Source organism: Antechinus flavipes, chromosome 2 (assembly GCF_016432865.1).
Source record: "Antechinus flavipes isolate AdamAnt ecotype Samford, QLD, Australia chromosome 2, AdamAnt_v2, whole genome shotgun sequence".
Classification (NCBI taxonomy): Eukaryota; Metazoa; Chordata; class Mammalia; order Dasyuromorphia; family Dasyuridae; genus Antechinus; species Antechinus flavipes.
The window spans coordinates 50,428,966-50,446,088 of record NC_067399.1 but is presented as its reverse complement, the minus strand read 5'-3'; the positions used below and the strand labels follow the sequence as shown (position 1 = coordinate 50,446,088).

General features: G+C 35.0%; 1 protein-coding gene across 2 annotated transcripts in view; it reads left to right on the top strand.

The window, feature by feature from the left end:
• ACSF3 (acyl-CoA synthetase family member 3) overlaps window positions 1-17,123 on the top strand; it is a 232,412-nt gene that overhangs the window by 72,694 nt on the left and 142,595 nt on the right. For both annotated transcript variants that reach the window (XM_051974771.1, XM_051974772.1), the window contains exon 5: window positions 2,099-2,244. In XM_051974771.1, the coding sequence (XP_051830731.1) occupies window positions 2,099-2,244 (146 nt within the window). The remainder of the gene's footprint in view (window positions 1-2,098; window positions 2,245-17,123) is intronic.

Below are 17,123 nucleotides of genomic sequence, written 5' to 3'. Positions count from 1 at the left end.
GAGTTTTGTGTTTCTGTATTGCCAGTTGAAAATCTTAAAAAACAATTTTTTTTAAAATTTAATTTTGTGGAAAGTTATGAGGAAGTTGATTGAATTAGTAAAGAAGAGTGGTAACTTAGTTTATCCATCCTTTCTTTTTTTGGCCCATCATTAGTACTAAATCTGTTTTAGCTGTTATCCTTTTCACCCATGTACTTAATTGATTTGCTGGTCCTAGTTTCAGTTTGTTTCTGCATGTATCCAACCTTGGCGTCTATATTTTCCTTTTCTTTTTCTGCTTTTCAACCTTTCTGTCTCCCTTCTGGACTAATATTTTATCTCCTATGGCAACTTTAAATTAATTGAATTTAAATTTAAATTTAAATAATTGCATAAATTAATTTAAATTAAATGACATGATGAGAGTCAGTATAGTGTAATGGAAAGGGGAAGGGAATAAGCATTTATTAAGTACCAAGTATGTTCCAAGCAATTGAAATATCATCTCATTGATCCTGGGAGGCAGATGCTATTATTTCCCCCATTTTATTGTTTAGGTAACTGAGGCAAAAAACATCAAGTGGCCTGCTCAGGGTCATACAACTAGTTAGTGTCTGAGGCCAGACTGAAACTCAAGTTTTTCTGCCTCTAGGTTCAGTTCTCTATGCCCTGAGCCACCAGCTGAATCAGGGAAGGCCTTCAATCCTGATTATCTGGGAATCTGGGCACAAATGCTACTGATCATCCCTCTGAGCCTCTCTCAAAAGGTTCTCATCCTTAAAATGGGGATAATAGCACCTGTCTTACAGGGCTCTTACAAGACTCCAGTGAGATACTGTATTCAACTGTTATTATAAATGTTGTTATAATTATCCTTTCCCCTCTCCCCTTATATTACTTCCAGATCAAGGTAGTTTATAGGAACTTTATGTTATGTTTACTGCTTAAGGACTGCCCTGTATGTGGAATTTTGTGTCTCATATGGAGCAAATTTGGGGTAAGAAGATAGAAAAAAATGGAGTCTTTTTAAATGCAATAATAAGATTTTTGAAAATCTAAACCTCTGAAAGTGCAGAAGGCATAACTTGGGCATACTTAAATTTTAAGCACATTTATATACATATCTGTATTCTATTTCATATAACTTAATTGATGATCTTAGAAAGGATAGGGTAATAGATTGATTAACTTGACCCTCATTTTACCAGTTAAAATTGGAACTGGTCAAAAGAAATCCATTAGACTTTGCTCATATTTTCCTATTTCTTTGCTTTTTATTTTGTATAGATTTTTCAGTGAAAATAGAGTCCCTGTTTCTGACATTTCCTGTTGCTTATCATTTACCTGAACTTGCGCTCTTTTGTGACAGACTGGCATTGTATGGCTATTGATGGAGATGTCACATTTTCTGTGCTAGAGATATGAATGAGGAATAGGTATCAGGGCCTACTGAAACCTGAATAACCATAGATAGAAATCAGATCAGAGGAAAGGAAAGAAATAAATGTGATACTGAAATATACTCTAAAACCTCACTAATTTATACTAGTTGGAGAAAGCCAATCAGAATTATAGATTTTATTTAAGAAAATGCAGTACTTAACTACTTGCAAGTTTCAGCAGTCACTAAGACAAATAGCTAAATAAGCATTCTTTAGTAGAGTTTCTGTTGGACCTACTTTAAAGAATTAAGATTGAGAATCAGGAATGATTTGTAGTTAGTATATTTAAGGAATCGTTTGTAATTAGCACGCTTGAGGAATCGTTTGTAATTAGTACATGCAAATGGGTACTCCTGAAAATAATTTGCTCTTATGAGCTGGCTAAACAGGCCCCTTTCCTTCTTGTTTACACTCTTATAATCTGCAGAATAAAGCTTTTAAACACACACACACACACACACACACACACACACACACACACACACCAAGGTAAACTCCAGGCTAACCTGCAAGCTTGATCATGAATTTTAAAATAGTGAGGTCCAAATTAACAATCCCCCGTGTGTTTTTGTTGCACTTGGAAGGAATTGTTGATTCTTTCTTTAAAATCTTGTAGAATATCAAGATCTGTTAGGATTTAAGTACTTTTCTTTTCCTCTTTGGTTCTCATTCCTTAGGTTAATGGTGTCGGGATCTGCTGCCTTACCGGTACCTGTCCTACAGAGGTGGAAGAATCTTACGGGGCACACTTTGCTAGAGAGATATGGAATGACAGAGATTGGAATGGCACTGTCCAACCCCCTGAAGGGTACTCGTGTCCCAGGTATGATCACTTTGAAACTAGGGAGGGCTCTTTCCATTTGCTTTTCTATTCTCTTCTTTATATGATATGGAGCTTTCATGAAAACAGGACTAATAATGTGTTCTAGCTATTAGACTAGGGCTTTAAGTGAAAGTAACCCATGGCAAGATGGCAGACCTGCCAGCCAAGGTGCTGATTGCAATTCTCCCAGAAGCCCAAGCTTTGTGTTGCTATGACACCAGAGAAGAAATAAGCCATCTGTCAAACGTTCTTGCTCTACTTCTTTTTCCCTGGGTGTCTGTAGTGATAATATTGATGATTGAGTGGAGAGATGCTCCTTGTACCAGTGGTTTTTCTGTGCTTCTAGGATAGAATAAAGGAATGGAAAAATTAGTGGCCACCATAGTACCATATGTCACAGCATTTCAAAAGTGCATATGGCCTGGTAACCCTGGGAGAAGTTTCACTCTCTTGGTTTGGATCATATGACAGTGGTGAACCTTACATCTTCACTGGAATTCTAGCTGCTACTCTCCTGAATAATAAATCAATAGCAGCAGCATTATAATAGTTGTAATAAATCCAGGAGGCAATATTTCTCTTGCTATTAAACCACCTATATCTCAGTTGCTTCCTATTCTGGATCTTTTATTTTTTCTCTTTGTTACTCTATATTTGCTCCATATTTGCACATTCTTTTCACTGCTTTTCTTGACCTATAAATTCTGAGCTACAGAGGTTTGCACTAAATCTGGAAACCAAGAAACAGCCTTAATTTGTTCTTTCTGGGCCGTTGTGAATGCCTGGATCTTAGCCCTTGTGGATTCCTGCTTTTATCTTTTAGAATTCTAATCCTAGATAAGGTCAAATTGCATCAGTTTTTTAATCTATATATTTTTCATGTGCCTAAAGTCTTCGATGTTGAGTCTTAATATAATCAAATGTTGCTTATACTAATGATATTTCCTGTTCCTTACTGAAGTTAGAGTCCCTTGAACTCTTGTTTGTAGATTTATGCAAAACTAACCAATAAGAATTCCTTTTTCACTTTTTCATTTAACTACAAAGTCCTGCCTCTTATTTTCTAGATACAATTGTAAAACTAGTTAAGATTATGACAAGTTAATAATTAGACCATTGTCATAATCTAGAATTCATCATTGGAAGATTGCATTTAAAGAAAGTTCACTCCTTCCATTCCAGAAGTTTAATTCTGTTAAATTCATAGTTTATAAACTAAAAACACAGTATATATCATTGTGTGTCTGATTACCTAAAAATGCCACATATATAGCATTGCGTCAACTGTTGACTAATTTGCTAAAAACACAATATGTTGTTGTTGTTGTTGACTTGGGTTGACTGCTGCCTAGTTCTTTTGTTTAAAGAGCTTTGTGTTGGAAGGTGAGAAGCATTGTGGCCTTGCAGATAGATGGCCAAATTGGGAATTAGTTAGACCTAGATTCAAATTTGATGCTCCAGATACTTAAGACTAGAAATTATAGAAGAATTATCATGCTAGGAGCTGTCTACACTGACCAAAAATGCTATAAGAATTTTCTGGGAAAAAAATTAAAAAAGCATTTTCTTGCCCAAGAAAAAGATTGGACAAAACAATTGAAAAGAATTTTTCCCTTTTTTGAAAAAAAAATTTCTCTTTTGAAATCTTTCTACTAATATTTTAAAAAGACATTCAATGGAAAATGTTAGATGCTCTGCTAAGTCCTGTAAATGTAAATGTTTTTCTTAAGTGTTTTATAAAGGACAGTTCAACGATAGAATAATTTCTTTTTTTTTTTTTTTTAATAAATTTTATTTTATTTAATAATAACTTCGCATTGACAGAATCCATGCCAGGATAATTTCTACACGACATTATCCCTTGCAATCACTTATGTTTCGTTTTTTCCCCTCCCTCCCTCCTCCCCCCCCCCCCCCCCCAGGATGACAAGCAGTCCTATATATGCTAAACATGTTGCAGTATATCCTAGATACAATACATATTTGCAGAACCGAACAGTTCTCTTGTTGCACAGGGAGAATTGGATTCAGAAGGTAAAAATAACTCGGGAAGAAAATCAAAAATGCAAATAGTTCACATTCATTTCCCAGTATTCCTTCTTTGGGTGTAGCTGTTTCTGTCCATCATTTCTCCAATGAAACTCAGTTAAGTCTCTTTGTCAGAGAAATCCACTTCCATCAGAATACATCCTCATACAATATCGTTGTCGAAGTGTATAATGATCTCCTGGTTCTGCTCATCTCACTTAGCATCAGTCCATGTAGGTCTCTCCAAGCCTCTCTGTATTCATCCTGCTGGTCATTCCTTACAGAGCAATAATATTCCATAACATTCATATACCACAATTTACCCAGCCATTCTCCAATTGATGGGCATCCATTCATTTTCCAGTTTCTGGCCACTACAAACAGGGCTGCTACAAACATTTTGGCACATACAGGTCCCCTTCCCTTTTTTAGTATCTCTTTGGGGTATAAGCCCAATAGAAACACTGCTGGATCAAAGGGTATGCACAGTTTGATAACTTTTTGGGCATAATTCCAGATCGCTCTCCAGAATGGCTGGATTCGTTCACAACTCCACCAACAATGCAACGATAGAATAATTTCAAGGAGAATGGTAATAAAAATAAAAGCAGCGAAACTTTGCAGAGAGGGAAAGAGACAAAGACAGAGACAGAGACAGTGAGACAGACAGACATTTTCATTCTGAGGATTATTACCTCCTCAGTCCCACAGTCTCTGGGAACATCAGACCAAAGTTAAATTAGACAGTTTCTTTAAGAGGTGGCCCTTGCATTTAATTCTACAGGAATGGAGCACATTTATTTTCCTAAGAAAACTATACTCAGCACCCTTCTAATACATGGTCTTCAACTGTTCCAGGTCCTTATGGACTTTGCAGTATTAAAATGCTTTGTAGTTAATAAGAGCTCAGAAGAATGTGAGACAATGCTGTATTCCTTGGAAAGAAGGGAGGTCATATGAAAAAGGGAGCTATATATTAAAATATTTTAAATGCTCTAATAAGTCATTTGCCTCTGTGTAAATGTTTTTCCTAAGTATTTTCACAGGGGTCAGTTCAGTGATAGAATAATTTCAAGGAGAAGATACATTAAAAATTTTGGAGAAAGAGAGAGATTTTCATTCTGAGGACTATTACCTCCTCAGTCCCACAAGTCTCTGGAAACATCAGATCAAGGTTGATTTGGACAGTTTCTTTAAGAAGTGGTCCTTGCATTTAATTCTACAGGAATGGAGTGCATTTGTTTTCCTAAGAAAAATTATACTCAACATCCTTCTAATACATAGTCCTCAACTGTTCCAGATCCCTCATTCCTTGGAAAGAAGGGAAGTCATCTGAAAAAGTGAGAACTATGTATTAAAAAATTTCAAATTAGAGTCATTATCTGACTATTCTCATCATTTAGAAATGGAAATATGGTAGATACTGGAGTAGTTTAGCACTTCCTTCTCCAGCTCATTTGATGGTGAATGATGGTGATGAGGAGGAAACTGAAGCAAACAGAATTAAATGACTTGCCTAGGATCTCACAATTAGTAAGTGTCTGAGACCAGATCTTAATTCACAAAGATGGCTTTTGTTTCCCTCAGTCCTGATATGCTATTCACTGTACTATCTAACTGTCCCTATCAGTTTCATATAGGGACATCTATGAAAGTAATAGAAAACCATTACTTTATTTATATACATATATTTATATGTATATATAAATACATATATGTATATTTCATTAAATATTTCCCAATTACATATAAAAAATTTTTAACATTCGTTTTAAAAAATTTTGTGTTCCAAATTTCCCTCCCTTCCCTTCTTCTATCTCTTGAGAAGGTAAACAATATAATATCGTTTATACACGTGAAATCACACGAAACATATTTCCATATTAGCCATGTTGCAAAAGAAACCATATACACACAAAAAAACCCAGAAACATTTTTTTAAAAAATGTTTAAGATATAGTGCCATTATTTTGTTACAGTAATTCAGTTTAACTACATTTCTCTAACACCTAGCATGTGGCTATAATTGTTGGTATCATGGAAGAGGAACCATGAAACAATAAAACAAATACAACATAATACAATAAATATTTATCAAATGTCTACAGAACTCTGTTAGTGTGATATAAAGTTTAGAATATTAGACACATTCCCAAGAATTACAAAACAGAGTGCTCTGTGAGAGGGCTTAGGGGAAAAGAGGGAACCTTCCTGGTAGCATTTAAATTGAAAATTGATTAATTATTAAGAATTCTATGGAAGGCAGCATGATATAGTAGAAAAAGGACTAAACTGGAAGGCTTCCATCCTGGTCTCAAAATGACAATCATTTCACATCTCTGAAACCTGTTTTCTCTTCTTCTCTCACTAATTGCAACTGTATCATTCTGTACACTAATAAGATCAAAATAGTTTTCAATTCTTAAAGTGCTATATAATAGTTAACTATTATTATTATTATCATGTTATAATGAGACTATGATAATTGGATAGTAATATATAATCAAGTATCACTATGTAGGATCTAGATCTTGTTGGAGGTTCATTTATCCATTGGTAGTCATACAGCCATGGAGATTTATATAGTCATTGGATTTGTATAATCATTGGAACTTATGGAGCCATGGAGCTATATACATTCATTGGGATTTATATATCCATTTATACATAAGAATACTAATGATCAGATGCACAGGGTTCAGTATCATTAGTTTCTTGCTGTTGCTCTTGATATTTTAGCTACTTTTTATGAGGCTCTTCATGTTTCATTTGCTTTATTTCTTGAGTTGGTACTGTTTTTATCCACAATAAAAAAAAATGAGTTTTCCTTTACCAGCAGACCCTAATTCCTCATAGCCATGCCAGCTCACTTACAGAGGTGTTCATTCATAAAGATAGACCAATGAGAGGAAGAACCTTGCTCTCACCAGTAAGACAAATTCCTTATTTTAAGTGTCAGAACTCTGCTTTATTTGTCCTTTAACTGGGATGATGAAAATGGCAACACTGAACAAATACAGCCTAGAGAATGGCTGATTTCATATTATTAAATTTGAACTTTGCTATTATGGAATTCATAATAATTTTGGACATGAACTGAGCTGAAGTTTACATTTTCACTCATGCAAATATTTGTTGACTGATTTTCACTGTGTATCCAAAGATCATTTTTTAAAGCTAAATTAAGAGGGATATTTATCCTATATTCAAACTTTATATTTCTATTTCTATTTTATATAATTTATTATATATAATAACAAATGTATTTATGTATTATGTATATTTTCTTTTTAAAAAATAACTTTATTGACACATTTTGTTTTTAGATTACCTTCACTTCCCAATATATTATTGCCTTAAAATCATTTTTTCAGCACCAATTGGCTATAAGCATTGTATAAATCACAGATGCCACTTGCTCAATTAAAGTATGCCAGAATCTCAGCATATAACTCAACTCATCTGTTTATATTATTGTATATAATTCATTTATAAAGTTGTCTTTCTTTTAAAATAATATTATTTTTACTTCTCTCATTCAGATGGTATTTCCCCATTTTTCTAGATTTATAAGGGTTTCTATTTTTTAAACATTTTTCTTAAGTCAATCTTAATAAATAGTGCCAATTCAAATGTGGTTCAGAGGTGTAAATAGAGTTCAAAACTACTCATCATTCTCCATAACTCTGATTATTTACTTCCATATCTGATTCAGAGGTGGACTCTCTTGTCAAGGTTAACCCCTTTGGTGGTCTTGAAATAGTAATCTAATGTTTGATAAACCCCAAAATCCAAATCTTTGGGTCAATAATTCATCATTTGACAAAAATCTCTAGGAAAATGAGAAAGTAGTTTGGCAGAAACTAAGCATAGACAAACATGGATAAATAATTTAGACATAAAAGTGTTATCATAATAAGGGAACTTAGGAAAACATACCTGTTAGATTTATGGATAAAGGAGGAGTTGGTGATTAGATATTAAAAAGGACATCAGTTATTTTTTGATTATTTGATTTATTTTTAGTTTGATTATTGAACTACATTCCCTTCTTTAGGAAGAGCTAATCCTAAATTAAGACAGACTAACATGATCTCTTAAATCTGGGTTACCTAGAAATTTAGTGAATCAATAGATTAAGAAGACTTTGTCATTTAGTAGCAGATAATTTAGAATAACACATAGTAAAATAACAAGATTACTCTGTTAAAAAGCTAGGTTTTCCTTTCTGGCAGAAAAGAAGGTTTATTTTCTGGCAGCTGGAGAAAAGTTAGCTAGACGTTAAATTCCTCTTTCTGGTATTAGTGAACAAGCTCCCCCTTTTTTTAGCTTGAGCTAAATTCTAATGAATATTCTAAGGAAGATGATAACTACTGACCAAAAGTTCTTCTCTGCCAGTACACTTTCTGGTTACAAAAAGCACCACCTGGCAGGAAAGAACTTCTGGCATAGGATTAGGAAAGTCTGGGAAAAGCTAATTAGTCAGTTGAATTGCCTTGTCCATAGAATTGTAATTAAAACAATTTCTGTAATTTTTCCAATTCCTTTTTTTTTTTTTATTGTAAACACCATCTCTGTAAATCACTCCTTGTGGGGTTAGGTGACCTAATTTGGTGTACAAATGCTACCCTTGCAAATTAAATCATAGATAGCTCAGTTACTTTGATCTCAGTTTCTTTTTTTTATTTCAGATAATCAATTTAACAGTATGAGATAGAGAGGATTTGGGGAAGTAAAACATAATTACATGAAATTTAAAAAAAATTTTGCAACACAACTAAGCAGCCAAAATTATAAGGAAAACAAGAAACTGGGCAAAATTTTATTGTAAATTTCTCTGATAAGCCTCATTTCTAAATATGTAGAAAACTAAACCAAATTGATAAAAAATAAGAGCCATTTCACAGTTAATACATGATCAAAAAAAATAAGCAATTTTTGGAAGAAGAAATCAAAGTTGTCAACATGAAATCAAATGAAAAAATGCTCTAAATGACTGTTGATTAGAGAAATGTAAATGAAATAAACCAAGATGCTATCTCTCTTCTCTCAGATTAGCTAAAGTGACAGAAAAGGAGGGGATGCTGGAGTGAATGTACAAAAAGTGGGATGCTGCTGTCCTGTTGGTAGAGTAGTCCACCAAATTTCTGGAGAAAAATTTGGAACCCTGCCTAAAAGACTACACAACTTTGAATACCTTTTGACCCAGAAGAGTAGTCAAAGAAAAGGGAACACAGCTTATTTTTTTGTGATGACAAAGAATTGGAAATCAAAGGTGAATGACTGAATAAATTGTGATATATAATTGTGATAGAATACTGTATTGTTATTTTTTAAAAATGGTGAGTAGGATGCCTTCAGAAAAAGCTGGAAAGACCTATATGAACATCAGATACAAAGTGAAGTTAACAGAACTAAGAGAACATTGTACATAGTAATAACTGTGTTATAAAGCTGATCAACTGTGAATTAACTTAGCCATTCCCAGCAGTACGACTAAGACAATTCCAAAGGATTCATGATGAAAAATGGTATTCAGACAAAGAATTGATGGAGTCTAACTGCAGATCAAAGTATATTCTTTTTCACTTTATTTTTATTTTTTTATTTTGTTTATGTCTTATTTTATAACATGGCTAATATCAAAGTATATTCTGCATGTATGTTGTTGTTCTGTCATGTCCAACTCTTAATGACCCCATTTGGATGGGGAAAGATACTGGAGTGATTTGCCATGTCTCTAGCTCATTTTATCAATGAGGAAACTGAGCGAAACAGGGTTAGCTGGTAACTTACCCAGAATCACACAGTTAGTAAGTGTCTGAGTCTGGATTTAAACTCAGGTCTTCCTGGTTCTAGACCTGGTGCTCTATTCATTGCTCCATCTAGCTGCCTCCATGTATAATCAATATCAAATTGTGTACCTCTCAAAGAGTGTGGTGTGGCAAGAAGAAGAGAGAGAACTTGTAGCTCAATTTTTAAAAATGTAATTGGGAAATATTTAATAATAAAAAGACAATTCACCATTCTCCCTCCCAACCCAAGAAACTCCCAAAGATTAGGAATGATTCTAGCCAGAAGGGTGACATGTTGAGCTTTTGATTACAAGAATGAAATGGGGTCAGAGGCCAAGCATAAGGGTATGAAGAGATCCCAGTTTCAGGATGAAGGGTCTGATGCTGTGCTAGGAGCAGGAACATGTGCTAATGGTCAGTTCTTTTGCTCATATGTTAGAACTGAGCTGCAAATCCAGTGCAGACTGTGTAGGAGACTTGTATCTAGTGTGGTGGACTAAGACAAAGAGTAGTCACACATCTGAGTAGGCAAAGAACAAGAATGGAAAGAGGCAGCAATTTGTCACAGATCCCTGTACAAATTCTTGGATTCATTCCTTAACCCAATGTGAAGCTTATAGATGAATAACCAGAGAGCAGGGAGCTCAGACTAAGGAGGAGGCTGTAGTTCTGTTATTGTAATCTTCTAATTAGCTAACAATGCTATAGAACAATAATATTCCATAACAGTTGATGAGGATCCACTCAGTTTCCAATTCCTTGCCACTACAAAAAAAGACTGCTATAAACATTTTTGCACATGTAAGTCCTTTTCCCTTTTTTATGATCTCTTTGAAATATAGACCCAGCAGAGACTGTTGGAGAGCCATAATTTTTTTCTTCTTCTTTTTTTTTTTTTTAGCCATAATTTTTTTTAAAAGCCCTATTACTATGTGGCCTTTTTTCTTTTTAGTTTTTTAAAAATTTGTTTTGTTTTGTTTAATTTTTTATCAGGTGGATTTTAAAGTGAATTTTATCAAATATACAAAGAACAATAAGTTCTAATATTATATAATCTGTTTTAAATAGTAGAAAAAGGAGTCCCACCAAATTCCTCCAAAAATACAAGTATGATCTTAATACTTAGAGCAGGGAGGGTCAGAACAAAGAAGGACTACAATAGCACTTATCTCGTAGTTATTGTGAACACATGTGAAAACATATGTAAAACACTGCAAATCTTGAAATATTATGTAAACACTAGCTGTCATTATCATCTAAGTTTCTTCTGTGTATTATTCCTTTTCTCATCCTAGAAAGCCAAATTTATAACAGAATTTTTTTCAGTGAAAAAAAGGAAGAGCAGAAAAATTCAGAAAATCCAATTAATTCATCCAAAAAAAAAGAAAATCTGATTAACCAGCAAGGTTCCATACAATACCGCCCTCCCCTTACACATGTGCTCCTTTTCAAAGATGTGGGGGCAAGTATTTTGTCATATCTCCTTTTGGAGGCTAATCTTGTAATTTTGTGACATTTTTTTTTATTCTTTTGTGGAAATTCTTTCTCATTCACATCATTGTAGTCATTATTGTTTTACTGGCTCTGCTTCTTTCACTTTGCATCAGTTCGTTTAATTCTTTCATGGTTTGCCAAATTCATCATATTTGTTGTCATCTTACAGCCCGGTATTATTCCATTACATTCATGTACCACAATTGATTTAGCCATTCTCCATCTGATGGTCATCTACCTTGTTTCCAGTTCTTTGCTGCCAAAAAAAAAAAAAAAAAGTATTGCCATAAATGTCTTAGTATAAATGGAGCCTTTCTTTTTATCACTGATGTCTTTTGCGTCTATGGAATCTCTGGATCAAAGGATATATAGAAATTTTAATCATTTTATTTGTTTCTAGAATGGTTGTGCTCTTTCATAGATTCCCTCACAATGCATGTTTCTGTCTTTCCACAACTCTTCCAACAAATCGTATTTTTATCTTTTCCAATTTGTTGAATGTGAAGTGAAACTTCAGTGTCATTTTGACTTATGTTTTGCTTATTAGTGATTTGGATCATTCTTTTGTATGATTATAAGTAGTTTGCAATTCTTCTTTTGAGAATTATTTGTTTATATCCCTTGACCACTTATCTGATGGGAAATGGCATTTGGCCTTTGTATATATTTCTGTTAGTCATATATCATAGATATTAAATCCTTATCCCAGAAAATTGATACAAAGATTTTTTCCCCAGTCAGTTGCTTCCCAAAAGGTAAAACCTTGCACAGGTAATATGAGATTTCCTCCATCTATTTCCTTTACAATCACAAATCTTGCATCTATCATGGTATCCTTTGCTTATGAGGCCACACTGAATTGTTCACATTTCTCTCACTCCCTTCTTGGACAAGTGCCCATTATTTAGTTTGCATGGATTTACTGATTAGGAGGTCATGCTTGATGAACTTGGTTAGCTCCATTGACATGTGCTCAAAAGAATTAGGCAAAGGTGAGACCATTGTGATAATTTACTTTTACTGCCTTTCAAAGTCTAATCCATAGATACACAGTGTCAGTAGTTAAACTTTGACATGTTAAGAACTAGATGTAAACAAGAGCCAAGGAATTGGAATTAGCCATTTTAGAACAGAAAATGGGGCAGTAACAGGGTATGTAAGCACTGAACTTGTTTATTCATATAACATCGGTTGAGTAGGGAAATATGGCCTTTGGGCAAAATTATAGTCAGGTTCACTTAGACTAACCAGCCAAGACTAAATCATAGAAAGAAAGATTGTGTCACTGGCTAAAATTGGATTTTAGCATCATTCTACTTCAAAGAACATTTAGCTTTTTATTATTAAGTGACTGATTATCCAGGTTATGGATTATTGCGGAAGCTTCTGATTCCTTTTTCTCAAGTTTTTAGTCTGTTTTACTATATGTTATTGGGTTGCCTTCAATATATGGGAAGGTACCTTGAATCAGTTCATCTTTCTATCTTACAAAATCTTCAATAAGTTTTGGTGGGGTGAAGAATTTTCTGTTAGATTATTTGTGAATTTTAGCTCTCTTCATGTCTAAACTGGAGTATGTATCCCATTGCCAAGACTCCATACCTTTGTCTAGTTCATATATGGCAAGTTATAGTTTGCAGATCAAAATTCGAATACATCCATTGAGTTAGAGATTTTTAGAGTAAAAATAGACCTTAAAGATTATTTTTTACAGGGCTTCTTATCCTTTTTTGTGTCCTGAGTTCCTTCAGCCAGCCCAGCAAAGCCTCCTGCTCAGAATCATATTTTTAAATGCAAAAAATAAAATATGTGGAACTATATAGGGAACCAATTAAGTTGAAATAAATTTACCAGCATACTTAATTTGTAGACTCTAGATTAAAAACCCCTAAGTTTTTTTTTTTAACTCCATTTTTATACAGACAAGGAAATGGAGGCAAGAAAGGTGAATTGCCTCGCCCAGTTGGGCAGAACCTTGGGTCTCTCAATATCCAGACCAATCCTTTGTTCATTACTCTATTTTTTTCCCTTCTGTGAAAGGATCCAACTCCCAATAATCAGAGTTCTTTAGAAAAGCATTATTAAACTGTTTGATGAAGTTTGAAAGAGTAAGACCATCAACTTCTTGTCTCACTTGACTTGGAGAATCTCCTTAAGTAACGTATTCACCCTTTGCTTCTTCCTTCAGTCTTGAGCTTATTGGAGTAAAAGTCCTATTGAAACAATAATATCTGTATTGGGACAGAATATATATTAGAACATACTGTTAGAAAGATCACATTGAGGGTAGTTTATACAACCCTAGGCACCTGCAGCATATCCAGAATTTGAAAAAGACGAAGAGGGTTGTGAGGGGCCTCATGGGCCATAATTATTAGAAAAGATAAGAGGCTGAGATTGAAAGGAGCAGGCACTGAGGGAGCCAAAGAGAAAGTTCTTTATAAAAAGGGTAATTAAAGTATAGAACAGATTCCCCATGGCAAATGTGGGAGCTGCAACCTCAGGCATATTCAAATCAGAATTACACAGGCACTTAAAGAAAGAAACCACTACTGGGGATGAACGTTAGACAGAAGCTGAGTTCACTGGACTCAGTGATCATCCTCTGCCGCCATTATCACCTTCATTGCAAAATGATCGTTGTAACTCTCCACTAATTGAGACAAGGCAAGTGATTATACACTTCTGGAAATGGAAAGTTTATCTGGAAAGAAATTATAGTGCAGAAATTCTTGAAATCCTAAATTACTGGCTTTAAGCATTTACCCAAAGACACAAAGACAGTAAGTGGAAAACGCGGGGAAGGAATGGGGAATGTACGCTGGCTCCTAGAATTGTGAATTAAATTCTAATTGTTTGTCCTTTTACCTTAAACCACCAGAATGACAAAATTGGCCTTGCCACAAAGTTAATTTCTATGTTAGTTCTTTGGTTTTAAGGGAAAACATAAGATTCCATCCAAGATCCTATATTGCTTTCATCGACAGAAAGAGATGGTTTTTCAGAGACACCCATCTCAAGTACTCTTTTCTCTTTGTTATTGTTGATGTCATTGTCTTCTCCCTCACTTCTAGTTTTTTAAAATATGCTTTTGCCCTTCCCCCCAATATCATGAGATTTCTTGGAGGCTTGAGGGATCCAAAATCCTACTTCCTGATCATTTGGAGTCAGTGCATTGTTGTCTCCTCACACATTGTCATCCCAATAGTTTTTTTGTTTTTTTGTTTTTTTACATCGAATGACTTTTATTCTCCTTAGAATTTTTTTTAATTAAAGCTTTTTCAAAACATATGCATGGATAATTTTTCAACATTAGCCCTTGTGAAATCTTGTGTTCCAATTTCCCCCCTTCCTCCAACCCCTCCGCTAGGTGGCAAGTAGTCCAATATATGTTAAACATGGTAGAAATATATATTATCCCAAATCTAACAGAAAGAGATTTATACCATAATTGAAAAGCAAATCTCCTTGAACTAGGCTCTTTCCTGGACTCTGCCTTTCTTTTGTAAACAAAAACAGTCCCTTCTTCCACTTCCTGGGGCTTCTAACCTTTTTTTTTTTTTTTTTTTTTTTTTTTTTGGCTGCCTTCCTTTGGTCAGTTAATATGCTCTTCGCCTTGTACCCCTGCAGCTTTGGCTAGCTCATGAAGATCTAGTTAGTTTATATCTTTGTCTTATATTATGCAAGAAATAATGCAAGCTCTGAAGCCTTTCCCCATCAGATAAGTGGTATAAATATTATATGTATATATATATGTTATATATATAATATGGATATATGGATCTAAGGTCTAAGAGACCATTTGAGCATCTTCAGAGTGGAAAGTTGATCTGCCTGAAATCACCCATGAATAAGTAACTGAGTTAGGATTCGAATCCAATGCATCTTTCTCCACATCCAGCGTTCCTCCCACATCAGAATTCTTGGATTGTTACCACTGATGATTTCTAACGTCCCTGAGATTATCACATAATTTTCTGAAATCTTTTTTTCAAAAAAATCCAGGTTCTAGGAGTGAGGTTAAAAAAGGGGGGGGGGGAGGAGAAAAGATGTGAAAGCAATGTTTGCTTGTATATGGTTAAAGCCCTGTTTAAAATGCCTCTGTTTTCACCAATTCTCCTTCTAATCCCCCTGGTGCTATTACTGTGAAGGGAGATGAATAATTCATGGTCCGAATGCCTCACTGGGCCTAATCACCACTTTAATTGGAGGCTTAGATCAGAGGCAGCTAATAGCTCCTACTGCGGGACTCCGTGTATTGTTGACAGTGAGCTCGCTGAGTACCTTATCGTTGGCCTGTTTCAATTCTCCCAGGACACAACCACATATAACCGCATCAAGGTCCCCAGATACCAAGGGACAGAGACCGCAGGGCCAATTAAATTTATCTGGGAAGAGCTGACAACTTTTTTAAAGAGAGGAGAACTGTTGGAAGAATAATAGTGTCACTTCTTCCTGACTGCTGCCTGGAGTTTGACACAAGGTGGGCAGGCTGCCAACATTTCTTAAGATTCATGAGCCTTGGACTAGGGTGGAAAAGAGGGAAGAAGGTGGACTGGTCTCGGCTTCAGCCCGAAATGTGCCCCATAGTGGAGGGGGCTGGGAGGGAGACTCTGGGCCTGGTTTGTGCTTACCATCTGCTTGAGGTCTGAGCCGTTAGTTACCAGTGTGAACTTTATTTTAAAATATCACAGGGCCTGTGAAACTCAAGTCATTATCTTTGCCTGGAGATTTTAATTATATTGTTGCATTTGTGATGCTATAATTAAGATTCTGTCAGCACTTTCATTATAGATCTCGTTTCTCAACGGTTTGTAACTTTTGCTTTTGGAAGAGGGGGAAAAACACCCTTTCTGAACAAAGCTGGAAAGAAGGTTGTTCAGAGCCAAGGAAGGAATTTTATGGGTGTGTCTGGTTTGTTGTGTTTAAAAAGAGAGAGAAGAAGGAAGGGGAGATTGAAAGAGAGAGAGAGAAAGAGAGAGAGAGAGAGAGAGAGAGAGAGAGAGAGAGAAAGGAAAAAAGAAGGAAGGAAGGAAGAAAGAAGGAAAGAAAGGAAAAAAGGAAGAAAGGAAGAAAGAAAAGAGGAAAGGAGGAAGGAAGGAAGGAAGGAAGGAAGGAAGAAAGAAGGAAAGAAAGAAGGAAAGAAAGGAAAAAAGGAAGGAAGGAAGGAAGAAAAAAGGAAAGAAAGGAAAAAAGGAAGAAAGGAAGAAAGAAAAGAGGAAAGGAGGAAGGAAGGAAGGAGAGAGAAAGAGAGGAAGGAAGGAGGGAGGAAGGAAAAAAAATTGGTGAGGGGGCGAGTAGGAAAGATATACTTTGGCCATGGACAAGATAGTGAATGTTTAGATATAAAAGAACCCAAATGGTCAGTGTCAGTAATGACAGAAGTATCTTCAGTGAAAGGAATTGGGGGCACCTGCTATAAATGAGTGTCTATATCTTGATACAACTGGGGCATCAGTTCTGGGAGACTGCATTATTTCTACTCATTTCCTTTCTCAATAATAGATAAAGGGGGAAGCTAAAACAGTGGAGCCAGAAACTAATGGTGGGTTGGGACATTTT